The following is a 12,905-nucleotide window of genomic DNA, read 5'->3' as shown; positions in this document are numbered from 1 at the left end:
ATCTATCTATCTATCTATCTATCTATCTATCTATCTATCCATCTATCCATCTATCCATCTATCCATCCATCCATCCATCCATCCATCCATCTACCTTTTTATCTATCTATAGATAGAAAGGCATTTTAAAGCCTTCTCACTCTCTTGCAATATTCTAAACAGTGTTTCTAAACTCTAAACACTCTAAAAGATCACAGCATGTCATGATCTCTGCTCCCTGCCTCCTTTGCCACTTGCAAGCGCTCTTGGCCACGCCCTCTTTTCCGCTGTGCACGGTGAACAGCTGATCAGCTGCAGCAGGAAGTTTATCCTGCAGCTCTGAGCTGCACAGAGATGCAAGCAGGTGCTAAATAATTTAAAATAATTTCTTTTAAATAAAAATTTCATGCCAATCGTGCGGCTCATCCATCAATCAGCCAATTGTGTGTCATGTCCAATCTTATTTTGAAAAACCACGATAGAGAGAGTCCGCGATAAATGAACCGCAATCGCGGTTGATGGATGAGCCACAAGATCGACATGGAATTTTTATTTAAAATAAATTATTTTAAATTATTTAGCACCTGCTGCACCTGTGTGCAGCCCACAGCTGCAGGAGAAACTTGTTTCTGCAGCGTGTCATATCTCCGTTCTGCACCGGAAAAGTGGAAAGCGCTTGCATCTGGCAGAGTGCAGCAGGAGGCAGGGAGGTGAAATAATGACATTCTGTGCTCTTTTAGTGCGTTCAGAGTTTAGAAACATTGTTTAGAACATTACATATGTGTGGGAAGGGTTTATAACGCCTTCACACACACACACATATATATATATATATTAAAATAAACTACTACTTACTACTACTACTACTACTACTACTACTACTTGGACTACTGTATCCCTACTTCACGGTTTTTCACTTATCACAGGGGAGTGCGGTCCCTAAAACCCGTGATAAATGAGGGAACACTGTGTTGCGGTTCAGGGACTCACTTCTGTTAGATTACAACAGGTGTCATCAGCAGTAAGCACAACGAGCATCCTTCACCAGATCCATTAGTATCATTTGGAGGATTATTATTTCCTCCCCCCAGATTAGAAGTAAGATTCTACCACCTGCTCTGAGAGGGAGGGCAGTGATCTGTTAATGGGTTTATTTATGGTAAACAGACGGGCTCAGAGGTTCAAAAACATGGTTTAAATAAAAGAAAGAAAAACATAGTTTCATCCCTACCTGCTTTTAATAAGAAATGATTCAACTTGTAAAATTGACAATGTATGATGTCTAAATATATAACTGACAAAAAGTGTAATTTGAATCTTCCTGTTGTCTGCACAGGTCACATGTTCTGAAGCATGACAACACATACCAGTAACTCATTCTGTCTGGTCTTCTGCCAGTTAATTTGTACAAAGATGAACTTACAGCGGCCCACCACCACGCGTGAGGTATGCTGGTGAAGTTTGTCTGCGGCATGTCGTGCTCCACGGTAAAAACCATGGCAGAGAAGGTGAAGATGCCCATAGCGATGAAGAGGAAGAGGCAGCCCACCTGCTGGTAGCACTGTCGCAGGGTGAAGCCAAACGCCCTCAGACCAGTGGAGTGACGCGCCAGCTTCAAGATACGAAAGATTCGCATCAGTCTCATGATCCTCAACACTTGCCCCAGCTTCCCCACCTGGCCCACAGCCTGCATGTCGGCCTCGTGCTTCATGTAGTTTTCCTCGCTGTCAAAGAACTCCAGGACGGCCTGCAGGTACTGAGGCAGGATGGCGATCAGGTCCACGGTGTTGAGCACGCTCCGGCTGAACGCTCTGAGGTCAGGCGTGGATATGAGGCGCAGCAGGTACTCCATGGTGAAGAAGGCGATGCAGATGGACTCCACGTACTCGCAGTAGGTCTTGCCGCTCAGTTGGCCCGTGTGAGTTTTGTACTGCATCTCCTCCACCGTGTTGAGGGTCATGGCCACCAGGGAAATCAGGACAAACAGACTGGAGGCCAAAGCCATCAGCTTGGCCTTGATCGAAGAAAAAGGCTTCTCCATCAAGTTCCAGATGGCTCGACGTGTCTGGCCCATGAACATGTCATGGAACAGCTCCTCGTTCTCCTCGATCTCCACCTCAGCTTCCAGCTCCCTCTGGATCTTCAGCTGCTCGTTCAGCTCGTCCTGCCTCTCCTCGAAGGAGATGCGGCAGCATCGGCTCGTGTTCTTGATCCTCACGCCCCAGTAGTTGATCTCCTCCAGGAAGTTTCGAGGACACAGCTCATCTTTGATGCACAGCACGCCCGTCCTGTAGAAGTTGAAGATGCTGTGGAAGACGTCTGGGTCCCTGTCAAAGAAGTATTCGTTGTTGGTCACGATGTAGTCGTCGCACAGGTCCAGCTTCATGTTGTGGTCTGTGTAGGTGGCAAGACGTCCAATTCTGGTCTTGGGGTACTTTGCTGCCATCTTGTAGGCTATCTGGTAGGACTTCCCCCCTACATTGATGTTGATCGAATAGTTCTTGTTGGGTGATATTTGCTTGGAGAAACCATATGGAGCACCACCTTCATCATCTTCATCCTCATACTCAGAGTAAATGTTATAGATGTCTCTGGTCAGCTCCTGCATGGAGGTCCATGTCTTCACACAGCTTTCCTTGGCTAGTGGGTAAACGAGCTCAGAAGGTCTTCGATTAGCATCCGAGTCTGTGACTTTGTAGTTGGGAAAGAGACTTTGCCTCCTGTTCCACACCTTCTTGTTGCTCCCCATGGTGACCGTCAGTAGACGACAACACAGACGGCGCCCTCGCACCAACCAGCGTCTCTGCTGTCTAATGCACCCTTTCTCTAAAGGTGGAGGACATGAGGCGTCCTGCTCATGTCCCCATTAATGTTGCTGACTGAGAGGATCCACATACTTACAGGATGTTTAAATACTATTATCCTCTGCTGAGCTGCCTGGATGACATGACGATAGCTGCGCAGCATATCCCGACAAATGAGTAGTTCACCGTCTGAACTTAGTGAAGGTTAGGGTTGGGGGGAAAATGGGGTAAAACTTAATAGACAACTATTTTTTTTCTCACAAATTATTAAACTCTGTCACACATTAATCTTTGAAATCCCTAAGAGTTACATGCAAACTCATATTGGAAGGAAACAATATTCCACGTCTTCGATTACTTTTATTTTCCCAACTACAAAACAGTATAATGGTATTATACATAATATACATGGTTATATTGAAGTGCTTTATACATATTTTTAAAAGTCATCCTCAGATTGTGATGTAGTTTGTTTACTTTTGTTTCTGAGGTGCTTTAAATTTTTAAGGTGAAGGGTGACAAAGGGGGGCTGGTGGGATAAGAGTTTTAAGCATTAGCCTTTGTCCCAGATGGTGGTGAGCTCAGAGTTCTTTAGAGGCGAGATGAATCAAAACCTCAAGCTGTTATTAAAAAAAAAGTTAAACAGAAGACTGTAACTTTGATGCCAGAAGGTAGAAATAATTTAATCCGGTGGGATTGAACAAAAACAATGCATTCCATGTCATATAACATCCACTGAATCCGTTCATAGGCCATCAGAATAATACCATGAACTCATACTATGAAGTGACAAAGTAGATTTTACTAAGTATTTACTTACATTCAGTCAGCCAGCCATCTGCAAAAGGTTAAACACTTGAGGCTTCATGTCATTAAAGCTGTTAGGTTTAATGACATGAAGCTGTTAGGTTTAATGACATGAAGCTGTTAGGTTCCTGCAGGCTGAAGATGTATGAATCCAATCCGATTTTATGTTAAAAGGGCTTGCCATATTAGATTGTCTAGTTAGAGAGACATGATGTGAAGAACTGACCTGAAGCTTCACAGGAAGGGTCACAGCAGAGGAGAAAGATTAAAACCTTTGTTCTATATAATACAAATACATGTTTTAGACATTGTGTAAAATGTGAATAAACACAAAATGTAATAAATGACAAATCCAACTAATCAATTTGTATTAATTCTAAACATGTTGAATGTTTGAATTAAAAACATGCAGTTTTTAAGGATAAAGTGGAGTAATTCTGAATTTGATGGCAGGAACATGTTTTAAAAAATGACAGGACAGGAAAAAGGAACAGAAAGAAAGTTTGTCCATTTCCACCATGTACAAGAACTTCAGGACTGTCTCCATCAGAACCTGGGCTCTTTGGTAATTTGGTATTCTTGAGTGTGTTGTCCAGTTCATCTATAGTCTACTGACTGGATGACTGGGTGATGTTATATATCAGCTGCAACACTGAAGTCAGCATTAGGCTGGTTCAACAGACCACTGGACCCATCTTGGCTTTAAATCATCAGATGAAGTAAGAGGTGCTCAATCTTTAGATGTTACTGGATGTAAGGTTTTGGATCTTGGGCCAGAGTCTCATAAAACTCCTTCTGATCTTTTACCTGGACACAATGCTGCACTTCCTCTTTGCTGAAACCAGTTTTTTTTTTTTAGATTTTTATCAAGTCATTTCTTTTAAAACTCGTCTTCAAGCACTTTTTGTATCTTCTCTTCCTGGTCGTGAAACCAGTCGTTTTGCACCTTCATTCTTTTTCCAGATACTTGTGTATTCACAACTATCCCCTAGTTCTTCAAAGTCACGGTGCTGTCAGCAAGTTTCTGATGTAATATCTGCTCCAGCTGTTTCTTTTTTATCATTATTCATATTGACATTGAATTTTTGCGAGGACATTTATGCCTCTTTTCTTGTGTTTAAATGAGAAACGACACCTTGATGCCAATAATCTATGATCTGTAAAGCAATCAGCTTCTTGACTGTCCTTTGGCACTGTGATATATGTGCAGCTAGACTGGTCTGACACACGGTCAAGCTGACAGAGCTTTGAACGTAAATGTCGCCATGTGTTCTTTAAGTTGAAACATAGTGCTCATTATACTCAGCTGAAATCTGGTACAAAACTCTAAAAGCAAGAGAGTTAACATTTCCAACACCAAGCTTCCAGTGAAGAGGCAGCTTTCTTGTGGCTTTGGTGTAACGTGATGGTGACGCAGTAACATTGTACGGACTTGGCTCACTTATCGTCACTGCCATGCAACACATCGGCTGCCCAGTACGTGGTAGTCCCGTCTCTGTCATCAATGTAAGACTAGAACTCAGGGATTTATTGTAAGGACTCATAAACAGCACACAATTCCTCACTGACCTGATTCTCAACTTGTCACAATAAAATGGGATTATGATATCTAATGGGAAATTAAAAAAGAAAAAATAATCTTAATATCTGTTAACCAGAACCAATCCTGAACCCATACTACTGCTCTGATATATTTTTTAAATTATTTCAAGACATCTTAATTCCAAGAAAACAATATAACTTTGTGTTTAAAATGTTTAATCTAGCAACTGTTTGAAAGATTATTTTAGAAACACTGAGAAAATATGATTTATGTTTATATACTTACATAATAAAGGGCTTTCTAATTCTGTCTCACAAGCAAAAAAATAAATACACCACAAACAATAAATCAACACTTTAAACAATAAGAAAAACATTTAAACACAAGGGTAAAACATGTTGCGATCAAAAATATTTAAAATACTACATTTTAGGTTATAACTGTATGTTACATTTAAACTGTGAACATAAATTGTACCATAAAATCTGCAAAATTGTGAACAAGAATAAATAATGTATCTGAGATCATTTAAAAGATGAACCTATGAAATGAAAGCAAAACGTGTGAGCTCCTGCTCCATCTGTCAGATCTGCTGTTAACATCAGATCTGACAGATGTGAGTGGTGTTGTCTGCACACAGTGGAACCAGTTCACTCTGTGGAGTTTCTCACAGGAGCCATCTTCAGGTCTAATAAATCCTGTAAACAACTCCACTCTGCCCTCTAGCGAACACTGATCAGACTACATGACCAACAGCATCCACAGCTTCAGGGCTAAATTAAAACAACTTCTGTATAAAATATTAACTGCTCTTTGAAGTAAGAAATTATATTTCATAAAATGACTTTGAAGCTGCATGTACTAAATATATATATAACATACAAAAACTGTAGACAAACTAATATTTTGCTATATTCTGTCTTTTTTCAAAGACAAAATGCTTTCCCCAAATAAATACACAGTTTAGTCGTACACGTTACGCATTAACAACGGCAGAGACCTATGACTGTACATAGCGTATAATCTCACTCAGGTCGTATCCCGTCACTGCAAAAGCATAACCATCGCCGTCACAAAACTTGGCGCCACAGATCTGTGTGTCCGTCACACATTCGTTATGCAAATGAGCAACCTAGAAGAAATTCAGAACAAGAAGGAAAATGTGACCAAAGAGTAAATTAGATTTTGGAAAAGGGATAAATTACCTGATTTAAATTAAGCAGCAGACATTTGAATTATACTGCTTTACTTGTTAGAAAATCAAAGAGTGTGCAGTAACAAATTACCTCCACGCTGTTACTTTCTGGTGTCATAGCCAGGTGCCACACTCTGATATAAGAATCCTCCGCTGCAGACAGAAGCTAAAGCGAAGACAGAGAAGACTTGTCAGTTCACACTGAGTTAATATTTTTTATGTTTGTACTTTACTGTTGAAGAACTCTGAGCTAAATCCACAATCCCAAAATAAAAACGAGACTTTCAAACAAAAAGGTATTAAAAGTCAGCAGATGACATCATCCAGTAATTAGCATAGCATTGTCATTGTAATTGGCTAGCTCCTGGTTTATTTGTGTTTTCTCTTCTCTGCATCTGATACTTGCTGTACATCATGGATACATTTCCTGTGAAGTTGATCTAATTTGTATAATATTCTGTTTGTTTCCAGAAAGCACAAGGGACGTAGGGGCTCCAATAAGTCTGTTTTTAATCGTTGTCACTAACAAACTGTGAGGTTGCTCTGAGAAAACGTAAAATCCTTTTAGCATATTTATTTCTATACATCAGGACTATGACTTAATTTTTCCAAAAGGTGAAATGTATTCAACTTGAACGTTTTCTTTCTTTGATCGAGTCCTCTTCCTAGGGCTGCTGTCGTCCTGCATGACCCACGTTTACTTTAGATTCAGTTCACAGGCTCATGTCCCGTCACTCCTGGTGTTCGCTGATTTAATCTTCAGTTCACTGTTCCTATACACTGCAACGTACAGTAGGCCAAAAATGTTTTATATCAAGAACCACAGGCTTAGATCAGGTTCTCATGGTGGAATGAAGAATTTTATTTTCTCCAAGCACAACCCCTTTCATTTAAAACGTGAAATTGTGGAGATGTGTTTCATTTGTATTTAGGTATAAATCTGGAAAACTTCAAAAAGATAAACTTTCAAACGTCACTGTTGGACTTTTTCTAAATAATTGTGTTTGTCGCTTTAAATGAAAAATAAGAATAATTCAAAACTACATTGAGTGAGTAAACGTGTATTTCTTTTGGCTTATATGACTCACCAGTCCAGAAAAGGGAGCGATGTCCAGTGAGTATATCCAGCGAGCGTGAGCGTTGATCTCAGCATGCAGAATCCCTGTCACCGCCTCGAAGAGACGGATCTGGCCTGAACCGTAACCTGCAACCGCCGTACCTTTCCACAACTTCACAGATGAGCAGCTGATGCTGAAGGAGGTGAGGAGCATAAAGGATCAACACCATCCAGGAAAAAAAGAAGGAAAAAACTGGTTATTCAATCAAGGAAGGAAAGGAACTAAAGAAAAACAAGTATATCAGAAAAAGAGCATATTAAGAAATGATAAATACAACATTTTACAAATAAAATCGGGGAAATGTGACACTAGGATAAAAGTTAATATGAAAAAACTTCACAAGTGGAGTGTCTGTCCATCCATTTTCTTCTGCTTATCCGGGGTTGGGTCACGGGGGTAGCAGCCTAAGTAGGGAGGCCCAGACTTCCCTCTCCCCAGCCACTTGGTCCAGCTCCTCTGGGGGAATCCCAAGGCGTTCCCAGGCCAGCCGAGAAACATAGTCCCTCCAGCGTGTCCTGGGTCTTCCTCTTGGTCTCCTCCCGGTGGAACGTGCCCGGAACACCTCACCAGGGAGGCGTCCAGGAGGCATCCTAACTAGATGCCCGAGCCACCTCAACTGGCTCCTCTCAACGTGGAGAAGCAGCGGCTCTACTCCGAGTCCCTCCTGGATGATCGAGCTTCTCATCCTATCTCTAAGGGAGAGCCCAGACACCCTGCGGAGAAAACTCATTTCGGCCGCTTGTATCCGAGATCTCGTTCTTTCGGTCACAACCCAAAGCTCGTGACCATAGAGGAGTGTAGGAACGTAGATCGATCGGTAAATTGAGAGCTTCGCCTTTTGACTCAGCTCTCTCTTCACCACAACAGACCTGTACAGCGCCCGCTTCACTGCAGACGCTGCACCTATCCGCCTATCGATCTCACGTTCCATTTTTCCTCATTCGTGAACAAGACCCCGAGATACTTGAACTCCTCCACTTGGGGCAGGACCTCCTCCCTGACCCGGAGAGGGCACTCTACCCTTTTCCGGCTCAAGACCATGGCCTCGGATTTGGAGGAACTGATCTTCATCCCAGCCGCGTTGCACTCGGCTGCGAACCACTCCAGCGAAAGCTGTAGATCAAGATCTGATGAAGCCAACAGGACCACATCATCTGCAAAAAGCAGAGATGCAATCCTAAGGCCACCAAAACGGATCCCCTCAACACCTTGGCTGAGCCTAGAAATTCTGTCCATAAAAGTTATGAACAGAATCGGTGACAAAGGGCAACCTTGGCGGAGTCCAACTCTCACCGGGAACAAGCCCGACTTACTGCCGGCGATGCGGACCAGGCTCTGACACCGGTCATACAGGGACCTAACAGCCCGTATCAAAGGGCCTGGTACCCCATACTGGAGTGTCTGTGCGCCACATAATTTGTTGTTGTATTGTTTTTCATAAAGCTATAATGTACAAATAAATAATATGAATTCTGATTTATTAGAGGTTACCTGTGGAGTACCACAAGGGTTGATGCTGGGTCCTAAACTTTTTTTTTTTCCTTTACATAAATAATATATGTAATGAATCTAAGTTATTAATATTAACTTTGTTTGCAGATGATACCACATATTGCTCTGGTAATAGTTTGGAGCAGGTCCTCAGTATAATGGAAGGAGAATTACAAATATTTAAGAAATGGTGTGACAAAAATAAATTATCACTAAATTATGATAAAACAAATTTTGTAATATTTAGTAAGAAAACAACAAATAATGTTAAACTCATGATAAACAGTACTTAAATAGAGCGAGTGTATGAAATCAGATTTTTGGGAGTGATAATTGATTACAAATTGCAAAGGCTTATATTGATAATGTAAAAGCCAAAATGTCAAAAACTATTGCAATACTGACTAAAATAAAACATATCCTAAATAAGAAATCACTTTGCATGTTATACTGTTGTTTCATACTTCCATACATGAATTATTGTGTTTAAATCTGGGGAAACTTGTATTAAACCAACACTACACGTTCCAGAAGAAAGCTATCCGAATTATAACTGCGTCTGATTATTTTCATCCAACTAATGACATTTTTCTTACATTGCATATTTTAAAATTTTATGACTTAGTAGAGCTCAGAACAGCACTGATTATGTACAAAGCCTATCATAAACTCCTTCCAAGGTGTATACAAAGGTGGTTCAAAATTAACGAGAAAAACTACGATTTAAGAGAAGGATTTATTTAAAAACCAAAGGTTAGGACAAATATTAAAAACAACTGTACTTCAGTTAGAGGGATTCAGGTGTGGAATAGTTGTTGTGAGGAGTTACAATTGTGTTTTTTACTCTTTAAATAAAAAAAATGCATACAAATAATTTGTTAAACAAATATAATAAGGTTTGATTGTTTTGTTTTTCTTCCTTCTTTTGTGTTTTTGTTTATGCGTTTATCCATTTAGCTGGAATTCCTTGAAATGCTTTAGAAAATTATATAGGAAAAATTCTGCTGCTTTGATTTTGATGTTTTATGTATAATAAAGTGAAGGTATAATAAGCTTGTGCTTCTACCGACACTTTTTTTGGGGTTTACACTTTGCGTTCTTGTGTTCTTAATTTTTCCGAAACACAATAAAGTACAAATCTGACAATGGACATATAATCCTTCCAGCTGGGAGGGATGAGGAACTTCAACATCATATACACATGTTCCTTTAGAAAGCAGTTCAGATAGGGAGAAGATTGTAATGTCCCACACACAAATTAAAATAAAATCACCAGGCTAAACAATAAAAAAACAGCTTCTTACTCAAAACCAGGGATCTTGTTGAGAAGCTGAAATTCCTCCCCAGACTTCCACACACACAGGTTGCCCTCGTCATCTGCAGAAACCAGGTTAGCTATGCATTCCTACAAAAGGGGGACGCACAAAAAGGTTATGTAATCTGTAGAATTGCTGTACTTTATTTAGATGGTCTAATATTTGTGAAAACATGTGTGTTCACATAATGAGAGACTCACACACATACGCAGAACTTACCTGGCTTCCAGAGGTTTCTGAAGCCACATCAGTGATGGGCTCTTTGTGCTCCTCCAGTACCTCAGATAGAGTGATGTTACTGCCTTTACTGGGAACATCAAACACTAGAAGTGCACCTGATGAAACACCTGAAGAAAGAGTCAAGTCCTCTGTACAGTTTTAACCCAGTGCATTCACAGATATACTCTATGTAACTCAGTACTTACCCACGCATATATAATTCTCAGACACTGCTGATATTCCACGAGCAAAGACTGCCTGTTCTAAAATAGAAATCAGTTCTGTTAGGAAAATATTTTCACACACACACTAATGTTTAAACATGTAAACAAACACTATCATAAACCTATATTGACTTTTACGTACTCGGGGCACAGGTGAGCACCATTTTTATTTCCCCTGAAGATCAGACTCTTGTAAACTGCTTCAAAAGGCACTACAGACTTATTTGGACATTTCTTGAGAGTTATTACTAAAACCCCGGTCTTAAATTAATTTAGCTCAAGTTGTATGAAAAACACAGAGGGCCGGTTTGCGATGGCTCAAGAACCACTTCTGGCCCACACGCTCTTTAAAGAAAGCTCTGAACTCAAGGTACTGCAGGAACACTGCAATATAGGAACTTAAAGTAAAAAGAGGAAATAACTTTGTTATAACATAAGCAATATTCTGAAAAGTGATATACTAATGTTTATTTTTGAGTATGTTTAGATTGTTTTAATACTCCAAAGATGGATCAGGTGTGCTGTCACAAAACCAGTAACGACAGCATGCACTTGTGTAAGATTATTTTGATCAAATATTCCTTTTCCAAACTATTACAACCTATTATACTGAATTAACGTGGATATTTCATCAAAGTTATGCTGCTAATAAAAAGGAGAAACCTTTCTCTGAGTGAGTGTACCCACATGCAGCAAATCCACAGTGTTTATGCAAGTTTACCTGTAGGTGTTTCTGGAGTATCCAGTGCATGCCAGTACACCATGATGGAGCCATCAGATTCATACATCTTATTAAGAAAAACAGATTGATAGGCAGAAATAAAGCTGTAAAGTCCCATAAATTTATAGAAGTACTACTTGACAACACAAATTCTTTTTTTTTTACCACAAAAACAATCTAGAAGTTGTCAAAAATATGTGCCTTTCAGTGACATCAGAGAAAAGCAGACTCACCTGGATACCTTTCTGAGAAGTCACCACAAGCAGATCACGAGAGGGAAGAGCACAGAATGATGCCTGTTTGAAGAAAATCAACATTCATAATTATTTTACATTTTGATCACTTGGTTGGATTATGTGGCACAGCTAAGAAACCAGAAAAGGATCAATTTAACCCCATAAACTTTAACTATACACGATTATCCAGTATGACGGCGCTTTAGGGCCACGCTAAAAAAAAAAATAAAAAAATTACATTGCCACGCTAAGGAAAAAAAAATTTAAAGCCATAAAATTAAAGTTGTACAACAATTAAATCATAATATTACGAGAATAAGTTTGTAGTATTACGAGAATAAAGTCATATGATAATAGTCAGTAGTATTATGTGAATAAACTCGTATGATAATAGTATTATTATGAGAATAAAGTCGTAAAATTACAAGAATAAACTCATAATATTATGAGAATAAACGCGTAATATTTTTTACCAGAATAAAGCTATAATATTATCTGAACTTTGACATGATAAAGCAGGGTTTATCGCATTTTAACTGTGGTAAAATGAAGAATGTTGAGCATTCTTGTGATAAACTGAAGCCGTACGTGTATGGCATTGCAATTAATGGCTGCATTGATGGATTTAGTCGTCACATAATGTGGATGGAAGCATATTTCACAAACAGTGACCCAATAGTGATCGCGGACTACTTCATATACACAGTGACTCGCACTGGAGGCTGTCCATAGCACTCACAATGCAACCCTTGATTTCTCAATCATTTAGCTTCGGACTGGTCATTTGCTGACACGCCTACTGGATTGATTGACAGGTTGCGTTGTGGATCCCACGCCTGGAAAAAAAAAAAAAACACGAGAGCTGCAAAAAGTCTTGTATAATTTTATTCTCATAATATTAAGACTTCAACTTTATTTTCGTAATACTAGGACTTTATTCTCATAATTTTATGGCTTTCAATTTTTTTTCTTAGCATGGCCCTAAAGCTCTGTTATAATCCAGTTACATCACAGAACTACTGTAATAAATACTGTAAGTCGGCCTATCAGGGCATTACCACTTGTATGCATGTGTAGTGCAGTCATGAATATGATTTAAATCTTAAATAAGCACATGGCCACTTGTCCTGAGCCTGGTTCTGCTAGAGGTTTCTTCCTCATGTGGAACTTTTTCCTTTCCACTATCGCCTTCATGTTTGCTCAAGATAAGAGTTCTGTGATGGAGTTAAACTCAAAGCAGTCTGCTCCTCAG

The 12,905-nt window shown here is 39.6% G+C and overlaps 2 protein-coding genes across 2 annotated transcripts in view; both read right to left on the bottom strand.

Moving 5' to 3' along the window:
• The window catches only part of LOC119414087 (potassium voltage-gated channel subfamily V member 2-like), a 4,110-nt gene extending 1,269 nt beyond the window's left edge, over positions 1-2,841 (bottom strand). Inside the window, exon 1 of the mRNA XM_037681210.1 lies at positions 1,403-2,841. Coding sequence (XP_037537138.1) covers positions 1,403-2,728 — 1,326 coding nt within the window. The 5' untranslated portion in view covers positions 2,729-2,841. The remainder of the gene's footprint in view (positions 1-1,402) is intronic.
• Positions 2,842-6,079: 3,238 nt separating this feature from the next.
• On the bottom strand, positions 6,080-11,734 carry wdr54 (WD repeat domain 54). The gene is made up of 8 exons (XM_037680715.1): positions 11,651-11,734; positions 11,418-11,484; positions 10,679-10,735; positions 10,473-10,600; positions 10,242-10,342; positions 7,417-7,579; positions 6,420-6,494; positions 6,080-6,265 (listed from the first exon to the last, which is right to left on the bottom strand). The coding sequence occupies exons 1-8, from the start codon at positions 11,732-11,734 to the stop codon at positions 6,134-6,136; spliced, it is 807 nt and encodes a 268-aa protein (XP_037536643.1). The 3' UTR covers positions 6,080-6,133.
• Positions 11,735-12,905: the final 1,171 nt, after the last annotated feature.

The sequence above is a fragment of the Nematolebias whitei genome, chromosome 8 (genome assembly GCF_014905685.2).
Source record: "Nematolebias whitei isolate Nwh7 chromosome 8, NemWhi1, whole genome shotgun sequence".
NCBI classification, from domain to species: domain Eukaryota; kingdom Metazoa; phylum Chordata; class Actinopteri; order Cyprinodontiformes; family Rivulidae; genus Nematolebias; species Nematolebias whitei.
The sequence above is the reverse complement of the archived record's forward strand: the minus strand, read 5'-3'. Positions and strand labels throughout refer to the sequence as shown.

Excerpts from the sequence above, each read along its gene's own strand:
- wdr54 (XM_037680715.1), bottom strand. The coding sequence starts at position 11,734 with ATGTTGATTTTCTTCAAACAGGCATCATTCTGTGCTCTTCCCTCTCGT. Across the intron at positions 10,736-11,417 it reads TACTCCAGAAACACCTACAG|AACAGGCAGTCTTTGCTCGT; the intron begins GTAAACTTGCAT and ends TTTCTATTTTAG. Across the intron at positions 10,343-10,472 it reads CAGAAACCTCTGGAAGCCAG|GAATGCATAGCTAACCTGGT; the intron begins GTAAGTTCTGCG and ends CCCCTTTTGTAG.